Source organism: Elephas maximus, chromosome 5, assembly GCF_024166365.1.
Source record: "Elephas maximus indicus isolate mEleMax1 chromosome 5, mEleMax1 primary haplotype, whole genome shotgun sequence".
Classification (NCBI taxonomy): domain Eukaryota; kingdom Metazoa; phylum Chordata; class Mammalia; order Proboscidea; family Elephantidae; genus Elephas; species Elephas maximus.
Genome location: NC_064823.1, coordinates 26,249,556 through 26,274,496, shown reverse-complemented (window position 1 = coordinate 26,274,496; position 24,941 = coordinate 26,249,556). Strand labels below are relative to the sequence as shown.

Here is a 24,941-nt window from a genome sequence, read left to right as displayed (position 1 = left end):
TGCAATTTTAATTAGAATAGTCAGAAAAGTCTTCTTTGAGAAGGTAACATCTGTGTGAATACTTGAACTTTACTCAAATTAACTTTTTTGGTGGTGATTTTATGATTATAGTCACCAGAATTATAAAATTAGTATTTTTCTAACTTTTTCCTGGGTGGCTTATAAATGATTAAGCACTTCCTGCTAAGTGAAAGGCTGGTGGTTTCAGTCTACCCAGAGGGCCTCAGAAGAAAGGCCTGATGATCCACTTTTGAAAAATCAGTATCCAAAACCCCATGAAGCAAACTTGTACTTTGACACACACAGCGTTTCCATGAGTCGGAAGCAATTTGACAGCAACGCTTTTTTTTTTTTTTAATAAATACGAACACACAAAAATGAAGTGCGCACAGGGACATGAGCAAAAAACAGAGTTCTTGGCTGTCTTAGTTACTCTAGGCTTTATATCCTGTGCCTAGCCTACATTTAGGGAGGTAAACTAGAGAATGTAAGGAAACTTATAGTAATGTACCAAAAATAGGAGAAATTTCATGTTTATGAAACCAATCACCACTTTTCCATTTTCTCCTGAAGAATAACTTGAACCGCAAGCACATCGAAATTAACATCACTGTCAAGCACCCACATCACCTCCACTGGCACATACATAACACCTGGGGATCTTTAAAGGGCACTCTAACTACGATAGTTTACACAGGAAGTTCAGTCAATCACCTACCCTTGTTTTAGAAGACAATTTCTCTTTCTTTGGCAAAGAAATATCTAGCTGGAAAGCTGCAGATCTTCTCAACTCAACCATATGCTAGCAGTTTTCCTATATTCCACATATGACTTGGCTCTTGGAAAAGTTTGCAGCAAAGGATTGAAATTTTTCCCTGAACAAGACAGCCATTGCTTCCCCAAGTGAATTAAGCACTTAGTCCGTAGAATAATCACAAACAATGCACACACATACACAATTGTATCCTTTCGTGGCAATTCACAGATACCAGTTGTCCCTGACTCAACTCCAGCTCCTGTGTCAGAGTAGAACTGTGCTCCATAGAGTTTTCTTTCAATGGCTGATTTTTCAAAAGTAGATTGCCTTAATGGAGCCCTGATGGGGCAGTGGTTAAGAGCTTAGTTGCTAACAGAGAGGTTGGCAGTTCGACTCCATCAGCCGCTCCTTGGAAACCCTATGGGGCAGTTCTACTCTGTTCTATACGATCGCTATGAGTTGGAATCGACCCGCCAGCAACAGGTTTTGATTAGATTGCCTTAATTGTTTGCACCACCCAGTTCACAGGGAGCCCCTTTGAATAGTTAAGTCAGAGCAAAGGTATTAAGGGACTTGCATCTTCCTAATAGCCGTTAACTTTTTCTCCTGCCATCTCTCCCCATCCTGTTATTCCTCAGAAGGCCACCCTCTCAGGCTCGGGTTTGGCATTTACCATGCTTCCATACAGCCTGCATCATGCCCAGTTCTGCAATGATAATTTGAAAGAGCAGCTTGTTTCCTCAGGAAGCTTTTGTGGTCAACCAAGAGATACGTTATTGTTCGCAAACACCCACTTTCTGTGGTTCCTTCTAACTACAACAATGCTGCTTACCATCCTCTGTAATTTCTCTGCACTTCTCTTTTTCAAGCTGATTCTGTGCGGGCGCATCCCTTGTCTAAAGCCTCCTCAGCCAAGTGTGGCTGAAAGATGCAGACAGAAATTACAGAGGACCACCATCTGCTAGCCCGAAAGGCTGGGAGCTGGTGCCCTGGAGACTTCACTGTGACTCTCGGCCAGGACTGTGTTCTTTACCCAGAGAATCTCATTTGCATCTCCCAGGCTTGACCTGGCCTGATACCTTATTGAGGCGTTTTATTTCACATTCGTAACGTTCCTTCTTCTTGTTTGCAAGAACATGTTTTTCCTTCAAAAGCTTATTCTCCTTCTTCAATTCATGTAATTCTTCATTTAGGCTTTCCTTTTCCTTCTAAAGTAAAGAAAGAGCAAGAAAACAAAATCAAATTCAAGAAAATATAGATGAGAGGGCAGGGCAGGAATCCTGATACATCCGCAGCTGCTGGCAGATGTTGTACTTCCTTCTTGAAATTCAATAGAAACAAGACCTGCTGGATATCCACTAGACATTCCATTAGAATAATATTCTTTAGGTGGAAGAAAGGAATTTAAGAAATCTTCATTTTACTCTTAGTACTACTTCTTGGAAGCTTTGTGACATAGAAAACAATATTAAAACCCCCAATCCTCACTTTCTAGGATCAAATAGGGCTGCAGAACAGGCAGTTATTGTTATAAGGTGATGGATAAGTGATTCAGTAAAAGTAGCGTTATGGATTGAACTGTGTCCCCAAAAATACATGTTGTAAATGCTAACCCTTATACTTCTGGTGGAAACCCTGGTGACGCAGTGGTTAAGTGCTATGGCTGTTAACCAAAGGGCCGGCAGTTCAAATCCGCCAGGCTCTCCTTGGAAACTCTGTGGGGCAGTTCTACTCTGTCCTGTAGGGTCGCTATGAGTCAGAATCGACTCAACGGCACTGGGTTTGGTTTTTTTTATACCTATGGTAGAGCCCTGGTGGTGCAGTGGTTAAGAGCTTGGCTGTTAACCAAAAGCTCAGTGGTTCGAATCCACCAACCACTCGTTGGAAACCCTATGGCGCAGTTCTATTCTTTCCTATAGGGTTGCTATGAGTAGGAATCTACTGGAGGGCAACAGGTTTTTATACCAGTGGTTATAATCCCATCTGGGAATCAGTTTTCTTTGTTATGTTAATGAGGCAGTATTAGTGTAGGGTGTGTTTTAAGTCAATCTCTTTTGAGATATAAAAGAGCGGATTAAGCAAGTAAGCAAGCAAGCACAAAGTGATGGGAAAATACATGCCATATGATTGCCAAAAAACCTAGGAATAGAAGCTGAAAAAGGACGACGATCTCCCCCCAGCGCGGACGGAGAAAGAGAGGCTTCCCCTAGAGTTGGGCCTCTCAATTTGGACTTCTTGCCTTCTAAACTATGAGAAAATAAATTTCTGTTCTTAAAGCCACCCATTTGTGGTGTTTCTGTTATAAAAACCCAACCCACTGCTGTTCAGCCAGTTCCGACTCATAGTGGCCCTATAGGACAGGGTACAATTGCCCCATAAGGTTTCCAAGGAGCACCTGATGGTTTCAAACTAGCTACCGACCACTCGGTTAGCATCCATAGCACTTAACCATATACCACCAGGGTTTCCATTCTGTTATAGCAGCACTAAATAACTAAGACAAGTAGTGGACATCTTAAAAAGAAACGAGTTATTGCAACAAAACAATAATAAATTTCTCAAAGCCCAATTCTGCATCCCTTAGCACTGGAGAGAGGAGAAGATAAAATTCCGAGCAAAAAAATCATTCAGTGTGGATAATTATTCAGATCATTATGTTACTGTGATTATTATTTTTTAAAAGGTGGAGGTCAAGGAGTCCAACTGCCATCATCCACCCATGTTTTAAATCAGCACCACAAGGCAGAGTTTTAAATAAGGGAAGCAAGGTCAACTGCTTAGAACCAAACAGGCTCTGGATTCAGACAAAATCGTCTTCCATCTCCAAATTTCATATTCTAGATAGTAACTTTGTGTGGAGTGAATTCTTTGATATTAACGAGGTTGATATTTTAACTAATAAAATAAGTATTGCAGGCTTTAGGTAAATCAGGATGAGAAAGTAACTGATATAGGTGTTAAAGTATGTCATTTTAATAATAGATATTTCTGAATATAATTATTAAATTTAATAAATCTACATAATTTATTTTTTGAAAAGTGAAAATATTTCTATTGTCTTCTATTTAAATAGAATGGGTTCATGCACTTAGAAAATGAACCCATCATTGCCTAACTTAGCGTAATTTAAAAGAAACTAATTTTAACTAGAAAATGGTCCTGGACTTAGGAAGGGAAAGTACTAAGATTCCTGGTCAGGTTGAAAATGGAAAAGGAAGTGACTGTTACACGGTAGAAAGGGAGTTGCTAAAGCTTGTTTTCTCTGACTCACGGTGATGAAGACATCTATGGCAAGGTAGGAAAAACTGGACTGGCATTGTCTTCACTGGATTTACGACATTGACTAAAGAATTGTGCTTGTCTTAACATAAGGCCACATATCTCACAACGTCTATGATATGACTTCATCGGAGACTATTTACAGTTTTTATTTTTAATATGGAAACTCTGGTGGCATAGTGGTTAAGAGCTATGGCTGCCAACCAAAAGGTCAGCAGTTCAAATCTACCAGGTACTTCTTGGAAACCATATAAGACAGTTCTACTCTGTCCTGTAGGGTCACTAGGAGTCAGAGTTGACTCGATGGCAACAGGTTTGGTTTTGGTTTTTAATATATCTAAAAAAAATTGAGAGGCCATTAAAGTTTTCCTTGCATTTTCTACAAAATCCATAAAGTTCAATAACTGAAAGTAAAACGAGGATGAAAAAGTTTGTCTTAGGAGAAACCATTATCTTAACTGTAACTGTCCAGGACTCAGCAGGGGTTCATGGGACCTTAGAATCTGGAGACAGGGTTCAAATTCCACTTTCCCAAGTACTGACTTATCAACAGTATTCATCTAACCTCTTTACAGCACTTTCTCATCTTAAATTGGGGGAAATAATACCTTCCTCACAGCTGGGCTGATAATGTTAAATGAGATCATGAAATTGAAGTACTTTTTAAAATGTCATATTTTTTTAATTACAAAACTAATACCTATTTGCAACGTTCTCTATAAACTGAAAATCTGTGTACAAATGCAAAGTATTGTCACGTTGTTATTATTAAACACTAGTAATAGGCATGGTATATGTCCTATAGGGTGGCTATGAGTTAGAATCGACGCCACCACAAGGGGTTTGGTGTTTTGGCTTGAACATTCTTTAAAAAATGAATAAAAATTCAAGAAAAAATTAATTGTCTCCTAGGCCAAAATGGCTCTAAAGAGATATTACCAAATCTACGGATGGGTCCTCTCTTTCCCGGCGGCTGTTTTGTGGGGTTCAGTGCCTTTCAGTCAATTTCTATTCATAGTGTTCCTATAAGGCAGATTAGAACTGCTCCATAGGGTTTCCTAGGTTGTAATCTTTAGAGAGAGGATTCCTGGTGGGGCAGTGGTGAAGTGCTCCACTGCCAACCAAAATGTGGGTGGTTTAAACCCACCAGGAGTTCTGGGCAGAAAGCAGTTGGCTACTGAAAAGATAACAGCATTGGAAACCCTATGGGGCAGTTCTACTCTGTCCTATAGGGTCACTAAGAGTTGGAATCGGCTCCATGGTGGGGGTGGGAGGTGTTTAACCTTTAGGGGAGCAGATTGCCAGGTCTTTACGGTAACTTCGAACCCCCATCTTTAGGTTAGGAGCCCAGCGCTTAAACATTCCTGGTACCAAAAAAAAAAAACAAAAAACAAAAAAACACAAACCAGTTGCCATTGAGTCGATTCCAACTCGTAGCAACCCCATAGGGCAGAGTAGAACTTCCCCATAGAGATTCCAGGGAATGCCTGGCGCATTTGAACTGCTGACCATTTTTGGTTAGCAGCCTTAGCGCTTAACCACTACGACACCAGGGTAAAAGGGCCTGGCAAATTGCTGCTTGTCTATCTGTGCAGCAAAGGAGGAAGAGAGCAGGGAACCTTCTTCCTTCTTCCAGATCTCCAGAGCAGTGGCTCTTATTTGTGGCTCTTGGGGGCTTGCGCAACCCATACACCCTCGCACATCTGTCATTGCTCATCAGTGAGTCCGATTTTAGTAAAACGGTAGATCGTTAGTTAACAGGAAACCACCTCCCTGCTCTTAATCAGATCCTGAGCCCCGCCCACCTGTTCCCGCTGCAGCTGGTCCCGGATCAGGTCGAGCTGCCTCTCGCTCTCACTCTGACACTGATGCCGCTCCTTCTCCAACTTGCTGAGGAACCTTTCTGACGCGTCCAGTTTCGTTTTCAGCTCCGCGACCTGAGGAAGCCATTCACAGACAGCTGCAGACACCTCTTCCAAAGTTCACACATCCCCGGATTTATTCCCAGCCTATCCACTTGGGGACAGAAAAGCCCCATTTCTGGATGTTCCCAAGGACAGGCTTTCCTTCCCACATATATCAGGATATTTGCATTTAAAACGGAGCTTTGTGGACTGGAGGAAAAGCAAACACCTTGCACCAAAACAGAGCCCTATTCTTCCCTCCTTTATTCAAAGCACACCACTTCTGCGGGAATAAATACTTAGTCCTTTTTTTTTTTTTTTTTTCGTCCTTAGACAGAAGGACTTCTAGGCTTGTCACTCTACAAGTCTCAAGATGTGCCTTGCAAGAGCTGGGAACGGCAGTGAGGGACTAGATAGAATATGTCTCCACCGGAGAAAAACAAACAGGGTCTTTAACTCCTCAGTAACCTGCAGCACTTGACCTAATTCTAGAAGCAACGTTAGATGTCAGAGTGACAACAGGCCAGTGAGAAAAGCCTTAGAGACAAGTATTTCTTCAGTGATGGGAATTAAACCTGTTATTAATACCGAATCTTCACACTCCTGCAAGCCATTCAGGAAGGCAATGTGAACACTCTCTCTGCAAACATAGCCTTTAAAATCCGGAGACCTAAACTGCCCCAAACTGAATAAAACAAGGCAGCCTGCCCATCGTTGCCTTGGTAGGGGGAACATTCTCCTGCACCTTCTAAATTTAATACTTCTGGGCATCAAAATGGGGAAGAAGAGAGCAACATGGCTATATTACTCACGTGTGGTCAAGCATCTGAATGATTTAAGGGAATTTACTTTCTCTCTTTGATGATAGAATGATTTAAAATAGTAAATGGTCTTTTACCTATTAAGGAATATTTTCTCCAAAAAGGTCTTTTCTCACTGAAGCAAAAACGTCTTCAGCAAACACACTTTCGAGAGAAGAGGGGATGCCCCACTTTCCCTCACACTTTCACTATTACCAATTTTTTTTTCTTTGTCTGTGGAAATAGCTTATGCTATCCGTAAAGATTTACAGCCTTGGAAACCCTGTGGGCAGTTCTGCTTGTCCTATAGGGTTGCTATGAGTTGGAATCGACTCAACGGCAGTGAGTTTTTCTTCTTCTTCTTTTGTAACTACTTACAGAACTGGAGAGCTAGTTTTGGATAAGGCAGCATGAAATTTAAACTACCCCTCGCCTCTTATATAATCTTGTATATTTGTGGCTGCTAGCAACAAAGCAGAGGCCGGAAATCTCTGTAGGGCGTGAAAAATGTGCAAGGGGACTCTTGAGCCATTGCTGTAGGCTATTTTTAGCACCTTTCTTTAGCCATGCTCAAGACATTTCCCTGATGCTGTCTATTAATCTTCAGTACCAAGAGGCAGATAACGCACACAGCACCCCCTGCTCTTGTTTCTCAACAGTTGGTTACCCACAGATCTCAAGTAGCTGAAATCAATGAGTCTCCACACACTTGGCCCCACCAGGATTACTGATTAGAAGCAAGTTTGAAACAGAGAGAGATGTTTACCTTTCTTTCATATAACTCTTTCATGCTTCTAAATTGGTGATCCCATTGCTGGTTAACTTCCAGGAGCTGAAATTATTAAATTTTGGTGTATCAGTAAAGGATTTATGTTCCTCTGGCAATTTGGTCAAAATAAAATCTTATTTTTGGAAACCATGGGTGAAGATAGGACTTCTTCCGCCAAAATCTGGCTGGGCTGAGATGATTTAATTGGATATGCTCTTACCTTTTTGTAACTGGGTCACATGTAAAAAAACATTTAAATCTTGGGTATACCTTAACTAGTCACCTAAGCAGTTTATCCGCAACTTTTCACTTCCTTAGTTATCTGAATTTTCACCTTCTTTGTTTAATCCAGCCAGAATCTGGTGAAAATTTTGAAGTATTGTTGGTTTTCTGTAAGATTTATTACTGTAGGAAGGGCAATTTGGCTAGATTCTCACATAATTTTCTATGTGCTTACTTGATTATTATAATGAAACATTTTTTCTAGTCTTTTAAAAGCAGAATTTATACTAACAGATTCCAGACTCCATTAACTGATAAGCATTTGCTTATATTTGTGCTTTTGCAATAATGTGTTTTTTAAAATAACACATGATTTGTAGTATATATTCCACTGATGGATAGTATAACCATTCGGCAAGTATACATTCTCACGGAATAATAGCTGTGTCCCAAGACCAGATTCAGAAATAGTTTAGGCTGCAAACAATTTGGAGGTGCTAAAACTATGTGCTAAATATAAAAAAACAAAAAAAAAAACACTGTGACCTATGTCTTAATTTTCTTATAGTGGAAGTTTGCAACTTCCTACATTAAGAAAAATTCAAGCAGTTATCAATATTGGAAAAATACCCAGAAGATAGTCATGATGATTAAAAAAAAAAATAGCAGGACTTGTTTCTAATTAAACAACAAAATACCTAATTCAGGGTGGTAGTTAGCTAGGTAATGCTTAAGCTGGACAATAGACATGAATATTTAGTGTAAGACTATACAATACTATTATGTGAAGATATTTGATGAGTTGGAATTTTAGGGATTAACATTTCTGTACTATAGTAACATTACTGTGCTATAGTTCAGGAATTTTCCAGATCACAATATTCTATGCAGTATCAGAGAGGAGTAAAAGATACCGTAGAAGAGAACGTGAAGGATGTTAATACATAGAATGGTTTGGAAGAGGAATGACAAAATGGCTAACATATGTAGTGCTTCAATTGTTATGCTTTTCACCTATTCCCCTGTTAAAAAAAGAGTAAAGAGGTTTTAACATCCATTACACTCAGAAAAACACAGCTCATTTAGAGTAATATCCATCATACTCCAAATAATTCTTTAGAAACAAACATTTTTTATGATAGTACTTCTTAACTCCTGCGCATTTGTTCATACAACTCGTGAAGGCGCCGTGCCTTAAGTCAACTGTACTTTAAAACCTTTGACAGTTTGAGTTTCAAGGTGTGTCAAGTTGCCAGGTATAAAGGGTACAGGTCATAAACTCGCTTGGTCCATGTGAAGGAAACATCCAAGTATTGAGGAAATTAGGAGTATAATTACCAGGACTCATCACATTGTCTTATTTATCATTGCACAGACACCGAAAGATCCAGTGAGAGACAGATAGGTGAGTGAGAAGAAAGCATTTACCCTTAAGAAAATACAATCCAGTAGACACTGGAGATAAATGTAGTGAGCCAATAACAAAAATAAAGACACTAGGTAACGCATTCTCTATTTTATTCTCAGCATTAACCATGACACATGTGGCTTCAACTAAATTACCTCTTTTCTCTGCTTTTCCAAGCACCTTATCTTATGTTCAAGAGAATTTGTCAAGTTCTTTCTTCTTGATGATTGAACACACTTAAAAAAAAGAAAAAAAAGAACACTGAAACAAAATAGTTCCCCAAAGAAACAGAAGAAATACAGCTGTTCACAAACCCCGTGCATTTGATCCAATCTAATGTTGTGTTTTATAAAAATATCCTATTCTAGCAGTATCAATCCTCACACCATAAATCTTTCATAGAAACCTGTTGACAAATCAGTTTTATATTTTAGACTCCCGTGTATGAATTAATTTCCAAAATAATTCTTGAACAAATTATAAATTTCTCTTTATACTAGGCCCAGAAATTAGAACTTCACGGATTTGAATTTCAAGTCTTTAAAAAAAAAAAAAAAAAAAGACATTCCACAGTATAATATCTTACAGAAGTCAGGTATGTTTCATGGATACATTTTCTCTATCTACGTAGTAAGCATTTCGAGAAAGTCATTTTTTGTAGATGTGCCCATATTGCCAGTAAGATTCTGAATAGCAGCCCTGGGGAAAGTCAGGGGAGTGACCGAACCAGAGATACAAAAAAAGAACACATAGCACCTAAAATGGGGCAAAGTGATTCTAAAGTTACAATTAATTGACTACCTTAAAGACCATGACACCGTACAGTTATAAAGGTGGGTGGAGATTTATCCAGCACTGTGTAATTTTTTTTTTTTTTTTTTATAATAACTTTTATTAAGCTTCAAGTGAACGTTTACAAATCCAATCAGTCTGTCACATATAAGTTTACATACATCTCACTCCCTACTCCCACTTACTCTCCCCGTCTTGAGTCAGCCCTTTCAGTCTCTCCTTTCTTGACAATTTTGCCGGCTTCCCTCTCTCTCTATCCTCCCATCCCCCCTCCAGACAAGAGTTGCCAACACAATCTCAAGTGTACACCTGATATAATTAGCTCACTCTTCATCAGCGTCTCTCTCCCACCCGCTGACCAGTCCCTTTCATGTCTGATGTGTTGTCTTCAGGGATGGTTCCTGTCCTGTGTCAACAGAAGGTCTGGAGAGCATGACCGCCGGGATTCCTCCAGTCTCAGTCAGACCATTAAGTTTGGTCTTCTTATGAGAATTTGGGGTCTGCATCCCACTGCTCTCCTGCTCCCTCAGGGGTCCTCTGCTGAGCTCCCTGTCAGGGCAGTCATCGATTGTGGCCGGGCACCAACTAGTTCTTCTGGTCTCAGGATGATGTAGGTCTCTGGTTCATGTGGCCCTTTCTGTCTCTTGGGCTCTTAGTTGTCATGTGGGCTTGGTGTTCTTCATTTTCCTTTGCTCCAGGTGGGTTGAGACCAATTGCTGCATCTTAGATGGCTGCTTGTTAGCATTTAAGACCCCAGACGCCACATTTCAAAGTGGGATGCAGAATGATTTCATAATAGAATTATTTTGCCAATTGACTTAGAAGTCCCCGCAAACCATGTTCCCCAGACCCCCGCGCTTGCTCCGCTGAGCTTTGAAGCATTCATTTTATCCCGGAAACTTCTTTGCTTTTGGTCCAGTCCAATTGAGCTGACCTTCCATGTATTGAGTGTTGTCTTTCCCTTCACCTAAAGCAGTTCTTATCTACTGATTAATCAATAAAAAAACCCTCTCCCACCCTCCCTCCCTCCCCCCCTCGTAACCACAAAAGTATGTGTTCTTCTCAGGTTTACTATTTCTCAAGATCTTATAATAGTGGTCTTATACAGTATTTGTCCTTTTGCCTCTGACTCATTTCGCTCAGCATAATGCCTTCCAGGTTCCTCCATGTTATGAAATGTTTCAGAGATTCGTCACTGTTCTTTATCGATGCGTAGTATTCCATTGTGTGAATATACCACAATTTATTTACCCATTCATCCGTTGATGGACACCTTGGTTGCTTCCAACTTTTTGCTATTGTAAACAGAGCTGCAATAAACATGGGTGTGCATATATCTGTTTGTATGAAGGCTCTTGTATCTCTAGGGTATATTCCGAGGAGTGGGATTTCTGGGTTGTATGGTAGATCATGGAAGAAAAAATTGGGACAACCCTAGGAGCCCTAATACAAGGTATAAACAGAATACAAAACATTACCAAAAATGATGAAGAGAAACCCGATAACTGGGAGCTCCTAAAAATCAAACACCTATGCTCATCTAAAGTCTTCACCAAAAGAGTAAAAAGACCACCTACAGATTGGGAAAGAATTTTCAGCTATGACATCTCCGACCAGCGCCTGATCTCTAAAATCTACATGATTCTGTCAAAACTCAACCACAAAAAGACAAACAACCCAATCAAGAAGTGGGCAAAGGATATGAACACACATTTCTCTAAAGAAGATATTCAGGCAGCCAACAGATACATGAGAAAATGCTCTCGATCATTAGCCATTAGAGAAATGCAAATTAAAACTACGATGAGATTCCATCTCACACCAGCAAGGCTGGCATTAATCCAAAAAACACAAAATAATAAATGTTGGAGAGGCTGCGGAGAGATTGGAACTCTCATACACTGCTGGTGGGAATGTAAAATGGTACAACCACTTTGGAAATCTATCTGGCGTTATCTTAAACAGTTAGAAATAGAACTACCATACAACCCAGCACTGTGTAATTTTAACCAGCCCTTTGGATTAAGCCACTAGGCCACACATTTAGATTGATAATGAATCATTGGCATAATGAAAAAAGTTAAGCAGCTTTTTTTTTTAGGAGTGGGTGTGTTCATTTAAAAAAGCACAAAAGCTCTTCAAACTCTGCTTCCCATCTGCCTAAGTCCACCAGCAGCAAAGTTCACTTAAGCAAAGGACTGTTTTCTCTACTGCAACTCTTGTTACCATCTCACCTCAATTTCATATAAGTAATATAAACGGGGTAATGATGGTAGTCCCTGCATCTGCTATTCAGTTTCAGACTCAATAGTTACTGTTGACCACAGTATTGCTTAAAGATAGTCTTGAACAATTAAGAAATATTTTCAAAACATGCTGGTCTTTGCCAGAAACTTTTACAGGAACTAACTCTTTTGCAATCATCATAGGATTTCAGGACTTTTTTCATTAGACGTCATTTATAAAACTGTATTTTTCTATCTTTCCCCTACTTATATCTCAACTTTTCTAGGATTTGATGATATTTTACATCTCTATAGATGTTACTGGAAACCCGGGTGGTGTAGTGGTTAAGTGCTATGGCTGCTAACCGAAAGGTCTGCCGTTCGAATCCACCAGGCGCTCCTCGGAGACTCTGTGGGGCAGTCCTACTCTGTTCTATAGGGTCGCTATGAGTCGGAATCGACCCGACGGCAATGGGTTTGGTTTTTATAGATGTTAGTGCTTAGTTTTCTTAGGTTCTTCCTATTTAATCCCAGTGCATAATTAAGACCACCTTTGAAGAAAGAGACACTTCTCCATGGGGTCAGTAAATTCAGATGATTATATTTGGTCCTGAGCTTATGAATATGGTTTGGCTGAGTGCCAAGAGTGACATCAAAGCCCAGGTGATGAGTATACTGGACCCTGTAATTGGGTTTTCCCTTTTTTCGGGGGGTGGACTTCCTAGAGAGTGGACCCATTCTGCATTAGAACAGGCTAAACTTTGGGCATCTTTGATTTGGAAAACGCTGTGACCCAATACTACTTAGTGCGTCCTGAGTCCAGCAAAGCAGAAGATGCAATGAGACTGGATTCTAGACCTGTGGTTCTCACCACAAGAGCGCATCAGAGTCATCTTAAACCAAAATCAAACCCATTGCTGGCAAGTCGATTCTGACTTATAGAGACCTTATATGACAGAGTACAACTGCCCCTCAGAATTCCCAAGGAATGACTGGTGGATTCGAACTGCCAGCCTTTTTGGTTAGCAGCCGAACTCTTAACCACTTGGCTCAGGAGCTTGCTGGGAACACTGAACCAGAATTGCTGAGGGTGGAGCCAGAACACCTCTACCTTAAACCAATTTCCCAGGTTATTATGATTTCCAACTAAAAGGTCAAGATCCCCCGTGCCAGGGGGACTATGCATTTTTAGCCATCAAAAAATCTCCATTTGTTTTGTGAAGTAGGCAGAATCTACGACCGGCAACCATTTGTATACATTTGTGTGCATTTCTTTTCTACCTTCATTAATTTTCTTCAAAAAATGATAAAATATTTTGACCCTAGGTTTTTATTTTATAATTAAGAGTTGCTGAAAAAACTAGTTTCTAAACCTGGAAAAGAATCTATTTGCAAGTGTAGAAGTACTGATTTTTGAAACACCGAAGTTTCAAAGGTGAGAGGAAAAAGGATAGAAAGCACAGTGAATATGAATTGCTCGTAAGCCATAAATACATCACCAGGGATTTCTCTGGAAATTACTCAACACTGTAGAATGATTCATATGTCTTAGATGTATCTTAAAATGAAGCAAAATCAATCAGATACAAAGGTTTTGAGAGAACTTTTCATTTATATTTGCTTTTCTTTCCAGTTGCTAATTAAGACATCTGACAATTGCAATAAATACAAAGATATTTAGTCATTTGTTCTATGGGCTTGGTTACAGAACAACTATTCTCTAAAAAGTATAATCCATGTAAAAAGTATCTAGGCTTTTTTTTTTTTTTTTTTCTCATTTACCATATCATCTATAACAACTTTCAAGGTATTCAAGTCCTGGCATTACTAAATGAAATACTTAATTGAACAAATAAGTTTTATTTACTTTCCCACTATACCTCAGTCATCTCTAAGAGGCTTTAAGAAAGCATTTTCATTCATTCATTTACTCATTAATTCAATCAATCAAAAAGTATCTAGTCTCTCCCTAACCTACTGCGAGGTAGTAACTGAACAAAACCTGTGGTATTAATTTTGTATGTGTAAATATTTTACTATAGATATTCAATTGCTCTAACATGTTTTATTTCTAAACACCTCTATACAGTATTTTTAAAGTTTTATACTTTACCAAATTCCTTTAAAATCAAAAGAAAAATACGGAACTCACAGAATTTGGGAACTGAAAGGAATTTAGAGAGGATTTATGCTCTCATTTTATAAAAGAAGTTGTGCAGAGATGTTAAAAGAAATGTAATGATCGCCCAGATACTTCTTCGTTAAGTAGCATTTGTCAAAAATACGGAGCAGCTGTTAGCTAAAGAAAGCAAATTAGTCATTTTCTACTGTCACTGTTTCATAATTAACTACTAGAAGTGCTATCCATGCTTAAAAGTGCTATCCATGCTAGAGATGGTCAATTCATCCTCTAGAAACATGTTCTTACCTCTGCATGCTCCGTAGAACTTTCTGTGCCACTCATTCTAGTTGTGCCTTGTACAAAATGTGCCAGGGAAGCTGTTTTTTCTGGAGTCTTGGAAAGCAGAAAAAAAAAAAAAATGTCTTTTATGATATCCTTTAGGGTGAGACCAAATATACAAAATTTAAAAAAAAAAAAAAAAAGGTTAACTCATGGTAGAAAATAACAGCGTAATTTTTCATTAAAAATGAACAGAAGTGACTATGTGAACTGCACAGAATTAGATCATAAACACAGCAACTGCAATTTTAACTTTTCTTCTCTTCGAGAAAGGGATTTCCCAGGATGTCTCAAGTAGGCAGGCTGTGACTAAGACACGGGGCAGATTAGCCTTGCTATGGTATGTAAATTGTCATTCTTCCTTTACTGGCAGTTTCTCCCACTGGATGAAGAAGTTGCTGCAGAAAGCCTGGGCAAACCAAGTCTTTCCTCACTGCCATAACTTCACTGTATTTCCCAGAGCAATTAGGTAACAGTTGACTTTTTGATAGCTCGGTTACTTGCCTTCCTAAAGGCGTGATTTTCTGGCAATGCCTTCTGTGACCTTAGTTGCGAAGAACTTAATGAGTCATATATAATTTTTTCAGTGCTACTAATTCTTATGGAAATAAAAAAGAAAATAATTCATTACAAAAAAAAAAAAGGAGGAGGGCATTGTTTGCAATGCTGATCTTCCATATTGGCAGAAAGGGGTTTCCCAAGTTTAAAAGTGGAGAGGTCAAGTCTAGATTTTCTCCACTTCTCCTCCGGAGTTAAGTCTTTTTTTCCACTAACAGCTTGAATTAACCGACTTTGGTCATTGAACGGGACCTTGAGGTAATGGAGCACTGGTGTTACTAAGAAAAAAAACTAGCTGCCATCAAATAGGGATAGGACTTTCGTGATCTATAGGTTTTCATTGGCTGATTTTCAGAAGTAGGCCACCAGGCCTTTCTTCCTAGTCTGTTGTAGACTGGAAGCACTGCTGAAACCTGTTAAGCCTCAGAGCAACATGCGAAGCCTCACTGAGTGAAGGGTGGTGGCTGCATTTGAGATGAACTGGCTGGGAATCGAACCTGGGTCTCTCACATAGAAGGAGAGAATTCTGCAGCTGAACAAAATGGCAGAGGTTTTGAGATACACAAATAGACCCCAATGAAACAGAAAACCTTATTGTGGATTTGGAGGATAGGGAGCAAAAGAGGACAGAGCAAAAAAAAAAAAAAAAAAAAAAGGAAGGATGTGTCTTTGCTGAAATTGAATACGAGGAATTTGCAATCAATCACTTTATTTACATTTTTCTTTAAAATTGTTTATGAGCTATCCACATATATGTAGGATAAAACCTAAACTCCTGAAATTCAAACTCTTTAGAAGGACATGAATGGTGTCCAAGTTTCAAGCCTTCCTTTTCTTATTAATATCTCTCACCATTCTCTTAACTCACACCCTGAATACTGAATTACCTCCATTTCCTGAAGTGAGTCATTCTGTTGTACTTATCTAAGCCCTTGTATATGTTGTGATCTCAGCCTGAACTGTCCCCTCTCTCTTCACCCTCCCTCCTGCCTGGTGACCTGAAAAACCTAATCAGTGCCTTTCCTGTCCTTTCACCTTACCTTGACCTTCTCTACCATTAAAACCAATTGCTGTCTAGTGGATTCTTACTTATGGTGACGGCTCGTATGCCAGAGTAGAACAGTGTTCCATATGGTTTTCAGTGGCTGATATTTTGGAAGTGGATTGCCGGAATTTTCTTCCAAGGCACCTTAGGAGGGACTCAAACTGCCAAACTTTTGGTTAACAGCCAAGTGTGTTAATTGTTTGCACCATCCAGGGACTCCTCATAAACCATTACAATAATCTATTTACATGCTCAAATGTTTATCTCTGTATCCGCGGTATGGCAGACAGCAGGTGCTCCACAAACTTTGTTGAATGAATAAATTATTGAATATCCATATAATTAAAGTTCACACCAAATTTATAGACATTTTGCTAGTTATTGTGCTTTTTACTTTTTGGTTTATTTGTCTGTTTTGAGGTAGGTTTAAGTGAAAAGGTGTTGACACTGATGTTTCCTTAAAATGATGTCCAAAAACACAGGCGGGTATCCAATTGTTCATACAGAGTTCTGAACGCAAAAGTTATGACTCACGTATCATCTGACTTTGGGGTATATAAGCCGAGATTTCCTGGAGACTGACGCTATTAACGCCAAAATTTTCCCATCAGAAAAAAGCAAAAAACAAAAACTCTAATGGAAAAATATTTTCCTTCCAGTAGAAAGGAATCTTGATCGTGTAAGGTTCCCCTCAGCCTTATCTGTGCATTTGGTAATAATGACTCGATGGATGTGTAACAAGGAGCTAGGGAAGTGGTTTGAGAGAATATGTTCTTGCCAGGAAATGCTACCCTTGGCACTGCTTCTTTTGTCTCCCTATAAAGATATCCTAATGCACACACATCGCCAGGTGTGAAACCTTCTATTCACCAGAAACCCTATACCTTTGCCTATTTCGTCACAATCCCTTGTCTCTTTCACTATGCAGCTTAACAACAGATTCTCTGTTCACTCCAGAGAGCTGTGTGGTGATTTATGAATAAACAATAACTCTTCTGGAGAAACTCACATTTGCTTTGAGAACACTGGAAGCTGCAGTAGGCCAATCCTAGGACACTTTCTGTCACCTGTGCCCTGTTCCCCTCACCCCTGCCCCGCCCACATGTGTTAGCCCCTTTAAGTGTCTGGCTTTTACTCAAGCTTTGTTTCCTAAGTCATACTAGCCGAAATAACTTTCAGAGAAGCAGAGGTGTCACTCCATGTTTCCCAGGCTATTTCGAGGAGTCTTCTTTTCTTAAGTGAGTAAAATATCACATAGAAGGAAAAATGAACAAAGAGAAATATGGTTAAGGAAAGGAACAACAACAACAACAAAACACCCTTAGAATTGACAATAAATCTCTAGTCCAAGAGGAGAGCATCACATTTGTACAAATGCTCAGAGGCACTCTTTGGCAGGCGAAATAAAGGAAACTTTTCTTCAATGACCTTCTTAGAATGAAGGTTGAAAAACCCTCTTTGCTTCCTGAATCACTTAGCATGAATTTTTAAGTGAATGAGCTATTGTATAGGAGACAGAGTATCTAACGGGAACTAAAAGATCAGGCTCTGGGGTTATATCATCTGGATTCGTATTTCAGCTCCACCATTCACTGCTTGGGACTTTGGGCAAGAGGCTTAAGCTCTCCGAGGCTCAACTTCCTCAGTCGTAAAACGGGAATGGTAACAGTGTCTTCCTCCTACAGTTGCTATGTGGTCATGCATATAAGAGCTTAGATAATAATAATATGACCTTAAATATAAGGCCATCAATCAAATTATTTATGCAACAACAATGTGACCTGGAGGCAGGGTAATCAATCAACAAATAGTTAGGGATCACTTACTATGTGAAAGGCATTGAGTGAATTCCAAAGGAACATCAACAAAGGTCCCAGGTTCCAATAAAATTTGATATATATGAAATTTATGTATCTACACATATATATGGAAACCCTGTTGGCATAGTGGTTAAGTGTTACAGCTGCTAACCAAAGGGTCAGCAGTTCTAATCCACCAGGCACTCCTTGGAAACTCAATGGGGCAGTTCTACTCTGTCCTATAGGGTCGCTATGAGTTGGAATCGACTCGACAGCACTGGGTTTGGGGTTTTTTTTTGGCGTACATATATATATATAGCTGGATCAGTGAATGAAAGCCATAAATAAGTGGTGGGGATAATAATGGCTGTAAGAACTCAGAGGAGAGAGCTCATTCTCAACTTCAACAGCTATGGAAGGAGTTGGAATTTCCACTGGGTTTTGAAAGCTGGATAAGATTTTGATAGATGGAGAAAGGTGTGATATATTGCTATAAAGGGAGCCACTTGAAAAACAGAGCAGAGATGGAGTCTAACAAGCCCAGTTTAAGGAGAATAGGGCTCTTGTGGCATATCTCAAGTTGATTGGGATCAAATTGTAAAACACTTCAAACTTCAGATTAGGAAATTTGGACCTGGTTGCATTAAGGCCCTTGAACAAAGGAATCATGTGATTAAAGTGGCTTTTTATTAAAATTAAACATGGAGATTTGTACTATGTATCAAACAGGATTATGTATCTACCAGTTAGTAGATATTACCAATATTCAAAATATTTAACAATCAGTTCGCTGGGGTACTCAGAATGTACTACCCTCCTGAACTCCAGACTTCAATATGAACTGCCTACTTATGGTCTCTACTTGGGTGGCTAATACACAGCTCCTTCTTCACTTGTCTAAAGCCTATTTTCCCACAAAGCTTGTCTCCTCTACTACAATTGACAGAAAATTTCATTCTCCAGATGAAAAATTTTGGAGTCTTCCTTGACTCCTCTTTTTCCCATAGCCTGCATCCAAGTCATCAGGATGTTTTGGAGGCACTTACAAAATATATCCAGAAAGTAGAGCAGCACATTGCCACCAGATGATATAGACTTCCAGTTTAATGAGAGAATGGCGAGGAGAAATAAACATGCTTATTTATGACTTTTTTGAAATGTGGGCTTTTACTGTCACGTGAAATTTTTAAACGAGCTTGTCAGCAGTGGCTGAGATCTGGCTGTGGTGTTAAGTCCCTGCTTCATCACTTACAAGTTATGTGGCCTTGGGCAAGACATGTGAACTGACACCAAGCCACCATCAACTCTCACCTGGTTTATTACAAGAACCTCCTAGTGGACTCCCTGCTTCCACTCTTGTCCCCACTCCTCAATCTATTCTTGACACAATAGCCATTGTAAGCCTTTTAAAGTGTGTTATTTCTTGTCATTCCTCTGCACAAAACTTTTCAATGGCTTCCCATCTCACTCAGAGTGAAAGCAGAACTCCTTACAGTGGTCGACAAAGTCGCACACAATCTGCTCGGCTGCTTCTTGAAACTCTTCCCAGTATCCTGCCATTTGCTCACTCTGCTCCAAGTCTCTGCGTTCTGCTGTTGCTGGAACATGTTAAGCACACTCTCTGTTCCCTCTGCCTAGAACTCTCTTTCCCCCAGATGTCCGCATGGCTCATCTCCTCACCTTCAGTAGGTGATTGCTCGAGTATCATCTGTTTATTGAAGCCTTACCTGCCTCTCTATTTAAAATTGCTCCTCACTCCAGCATTTTGTATCCACCTGATCTGCTTAATTTTTTCCATAGCACTATTTATGATACAGTACATATTTTCTAGTTTATTCATTCACTGTTTTTCTCCCACTGCTATTGTTGTGTGCCATCGAGTTGACTCTGACTCATAGTGACCCTATATGACAGAGAATAACTGCCCCTCCGAGTTCCCTAGACTGTAACCTTTATAGGAGTAGATCAGTAGGTGTTTTCTCCTGTGGGGCTGCTGGGTGGGTTCAAACCACCGACCTTTTGGTTAGCAGATGAGTGCTTAACCCTTGCAGCGCCAGGGCTCCTTTGTCTCCTACTATTAGAGTGTAAACTCCATGATAGAAATTTTTGTTTCTTGTATTTATCCCATGTTTTCTGAGCCTGAAATAGTGCCTAGTACATGATAGATAACGAGCCCTGATGGCATAGTGGTTAAGCACTGGGCTGCTAATCAGAAGGTCAGCGGCTGCTAACCAAAAGATCAATGGTTTGAATTCACCAGCTGCTTTGCAGAGGGAGATGTGACAGTCTGCTTCTGTAAAGACTTACAGCCTTGGAAATCCTACAGGGCAGTTCTACTCTGTCCTATAAGGTGGCTATGAGTCAAAATCGACTCGACGGCAATGGGTTTGGTTTTTGACAATAAATATGTGTTGAATGAATAAAAAAAGATATATGTAGTTCTGTGTAGTAAGGTCTGTATCTTTCATTAGATACTGAGATGAGTCTGTGATTTACAATACATTTTAAGAAATAATAGATCCTAAAAATATCAGTGCATGGACACCTTAATGCTTCAGCTGTTTGTCAGTGGTCTTTCTGCAACTGCCTCATATTTTTCTTGAGCAGGTATCATGGTGAACCAAACATGGCCTTTGGTCGCAGAGACACCTAAGTCTAAATTTTGACTCATTCATCTTCTCTCAGTGTTATCCTGAAGACCTCAGCTTCTGTGTATATAAAATAGAGATATTAGCCAACCCCCAGGTGGTTGTTGTCAAGAACTGTGAAGGATCTGAGATTGTACTTCTACTTGCATACTAACAAGTTAGCCTGCCACAGGATGCTGGCAGAAGGCATGATATTCTTGGGTCAGAGACAAGAGACTCTATTATTCACAGCATAGCTGGAGGTATTAGCATCACGTTTGTGTTGGTTCCTCCATTTCAGGGGTGATGCAGAGAGGCCCAGGTGAATGTTGTGCGTAGAGGAGACTTGTGTCAAGCCAAATGTTATGGACTGAATTAAGCCGCGCGCAAAATGTGTGTATCAACTTGGTTAGGCCATGATTCCCAGTATTGTGTGGTTGTCCTCCATTTTGTGATTGTAAATTTATGTTAAGAGGATTAGGGTAGGATTGTAACACCACCCTTATTCAGGTCACTTCGCTGATCCAATGTAAAGGCAGTTTCCCTGGTGTGTGGCCTGCACCACCTTTTATCTCTGAAAAGATAAAAGGAAAGGGAAGCAAGCAAAGAGTTGGGAAGCTCATACCACCAAGAAAGCAGTGCCGGGAGCAGAGCGCGTCCTTTGGACCTGAGGTTCCTGTGCTGAGATGCTCCCAGACCAAAGGAAGACTGATGGTGAGGACCTTCCTCCAGAGCTGACAGAGAGAAAGCCTTCCTCTAGAGCCGGCAAACTGAATTGGACTTATAGCCTACTAGACTGTGAGAGAATGAATTTCCCTTTGTTAAAGCCATCCACTTGTGGTATTTCTGTTATAGCAGCCCTAGATGGCTAAGACACCAAGATATCCCAAGCTTAGAAAACCCAAATCTTTTACAGTGGGAGGAAAGAAAACCTGCCTGTCATTCGCCCTGGAGGAAAATATTCTCTTTATTATACTGACCAGCAAACAAACCCACCCTCTTGCTCTGGAAGACACTGTTTCTATCTTCCATGCACAATCATGCATGAAAAGATAGGACAAGATAAAAGCTGTCAATCTTTGTTCACAAGATGTGCAGAAACTCGAGAGACTCACCCATAATTGTCTTACAACAGTTGTGAGGATTGAATCAGATAAACTTGTAAAATACCTGGCATAGCTAAAAGGGAGCTATTATTATTGAAGTGTGGATTTCAGAATTTTGAAATGGATCTCAAAAATGAAAATTCATGTGGAGTTCTACATACTGCATGAAAATATTTTTCAATAAAAATAGATATAAAAACATTTCTACACCAACATCTCCATTTTGAAAGGGTGCCGGTCTTGTGAAAATAAGACAATTGAGAAATCTTCCTGAGGAAAATATTTGGGAGGCAGTGGGCTAGAATATGGCATCAGTATATATATGTAGATGTAGATGTAGATGTAGATGTAGATGTAGATGTAGATGTATGCATGTAAGAAGTACATACTATTGAATGAGATCAGCATTTTCACATAATGATAATAATGATATATTTTAAAATACTTGCTCCTACTATTAGGTATCCACTTCAAATTTCTTCAATTTTTTTTCATAACACCTTTGAGAGATGGAAAGTAAAAATATGTTACCATAATTTTATGCACACATTTGCATAAGGATGCAGACACGCATATGCCACTTTCCCACCAAAACCAAAACAAAACAAAACAAAATGAACAACAACAAAATCCACAAATTTAGAATCTTCTTGAATCAGATATCTTTTCAAAAGATTATAAAAGACTGAAGATCAGAATATCCCACCTCTTGACCCTCAAACTAGTAAATCACCTCATCTTGGTCTCTGAAATTCCCTGGACTAGGAATCAAGTTAGAAGAGTGTCCACAGCCTCATGGAGGATATATGCTTGTGTCCCTTCCATTTGGAGCTCTGAAAGTAATTCTCCCATGCAATATACAACATTGCTGTTAGTCTGTTCTGACTACATACTTTCAGTTTTTAGTGCACTCAAGATGTGTTATAGGATAAATTGACTTTTGTTAGCTAGTCTTTTGTTATTATTTTATGAAGCTCCCGTGTCTAAATATCTCTCAGCACTCCACAAAGCAGTAAACAACTGACCCAGACTGAGCATCAGCTCTTCCTTTCAAGCTCCCTGGTTTTCCAGAGCAGAGTTAGTTGCTTCCTCCTTTGTGATCCCATGATGCTTTGTGAAGAATCTACTCTAGCACTTATAAAGACTACTGTTAATTTTATGTACCTTTCTCCTTTGAAAGGCTGCAAGCTTCTTGAACGAAGAGTCTACATCTGGTCATTTTATCCTTGAAAACTAACGGTGCCTAGTACAGAGTAGTATACAGTACTTTTTTATTGAATGAATCTGTTTATGTATACTCTTCAGTGAGAAATCAGAGCACAACCTTGCTTCTCAGCATATAGCCCATGGCAGGATGACCACAGGGATATATAGAGTTATATGTTTTCTCCTCCAAGCCAGAAATGAGCAACTAAGAGTGTCAACCCATTATTAAAGTGCTGTTCTTTCTTTTTATTCATTGCATACCTGAATATTTCACCCTTTCCCATTTTGGTTATGTGATTTTATTATGCATCTGTACAAACCCCCTTTTAAATTTTTTACCTTAATCTTGGTTAATATTCAATAAACAAAATAAATAATTACACATTGTCTTAGTCACCTAGTGCTGCTTTAACAGAAATACCTCAAGTGGATGGATTTAACAAAGAGAAATTTATTCTCTCACATCATAGGAGGCTAAAAGTCTGAACTCAGGGTGCCAGCTTTCTTCTCTCTCAGCTCTGGGAGAAGGTCCCTGTCATCGATCTTTCCCCAGACTAGGAGCTTCTCAGTGCAGAGACCCCGGGTGCAAAGGATGTGCGTTCCTGTTCTTCTTTCTTGGTGGTATGAGGTTCCCTGTCTCTCTGCTCGCTTCTCTCTTTTATACCTCAAAAGAGATTGGCTTAAGACACAATCTAATCTTGTAGATTGAGTCCTGGCTCATTAACCTAACTGCCACTAACCCCATCTCATTAACATCATAGAGACAGGATTTATAACACATAGGAAAATCCCATCATATGACAAAATGGTGGACAATCACACAACACTGACAATCATGGCCCAGACAAATTGATACACGTATTTTTGGGGGACACAATTGAATCCATGACACACATGCTATGGGGGGATTTTAATAAAGGCATAAACATGGCCTTCAGTAATACTTCCTACAGTTACGCTGTGCCCTATGACATGAGATTAAGTTAATATCTTGAAGTATTAACTGATTACCCCCAAAACACACACTGCTTTTTGTTTTATGTAACAGATCTTTTCTTTGTTCAGGCAGATATCTTTTGCCTCAGGGCTGATGAATTTTGTCATAGAATGTTAAGGGAAAAACAGTCCATGTTCAGCATTTGAATTTCAAAACGGGCTGATGAATTTTGTCATAGAATGTTAAGGGAAAAACAGTCCATGTTCAGCATTTGAATTTCAAAACGGACACTCCATCTTGAAAGCGATCATCTTAAAAACCAAAACTTTGGCTGTAAAGGTAGCATTTAAAGAAAAAAAAAAAAAACACTAAAGGCTAATTCTTTTTATGCAATTTGCTTTGAAATACCTCAGAAAATAACATGGGTTGATGGATAAAAATTGGGATGGGTAGATAGATAGACACTTGGTAAACAAGTAGAGTAAAATGTTAATGGAAGAACCTAGGTGGTGACTATATTGGTGTGCACCATAAAATCCTTTCAACTTTGCTATATGTTTGAAATTTTCATAGTAAGATGTTAGGAAAGAATAGGCTGAAGCAAGGCATAAAAATTTATACATGAACAACTGATAACAAAAGAATGTAGATGAAGAGTCGAAATACCATGTTCTTTACCACTTCCACTTCCTGCCACAGAAGACTAAGTTAAGTTTTCACCAACTGGGGAAAAATCAAGAAAGAATCAAAGAAAATGAGCACATAGATGTTAAGAGTCTTCATGAAGAAACTGAGCCCTATTCCCCTACCCTTAGGGACATACCCTAGGATAGGGCTGTTTATAGAGCTGCCCACATTGAATATCAAGGAGTGGAGAGAAGTTCAGCCTTACTCCTGTGTTTAGCCTGGGGAAGTAGCAAGTCTTGAAGAGAATTTTCCTTATACCAGCAACCATGAGACTTGGCTTTGTGGCATGTCTAGTTAGAAAGGCCCTAAGACAGCTCAACCTCACAGTGGTATAGAAGCAGAGCCAGAAATTTCTTATG

At 39.5% G+C, this 24,941-nt stretch overlaps 1 protein-coding gene across 1 annotated transcript in view; it reads right to left on the bottom strand.

Annotated features, from left to right (window-relative positions):
* The window catches only part of TNIP3 (TNFAIP3 interacting protein 3), a 127,971-nt gene that overhangs the window by 31,540 nt on the left and 71,490 nt on the right, over positions 1 to 24,941 (bottom strand). Inside the window, exons 4-8 of the mRNA XM_049885405.1 lie at positions 14,585 to 14,671; positions 9,295 to 9,375; positions 7,507 to 7,572; positions 5,842 to 5,973; positions 1,837 to 1,965 (exon numbers count right to left, since the gene is read on the bottom strand). Coding sequence (XP_049741362.1) covers positions 1,837 to 1,965; positions 5,842 to 5,973; positions 7,507 to 7,572; positions 9,295 to 9,375; positions 14,585 to 14,671 — 495 coding nt within the window. The remainder of the gene's footprint in view (positions 1 to 1,836; positions 1,966 to 5,841; positions 5,974 to 7,506; positions 7,573 to 9,294; positions 9,376 to 14,584; positions 14,672 to 24,941) is intronic.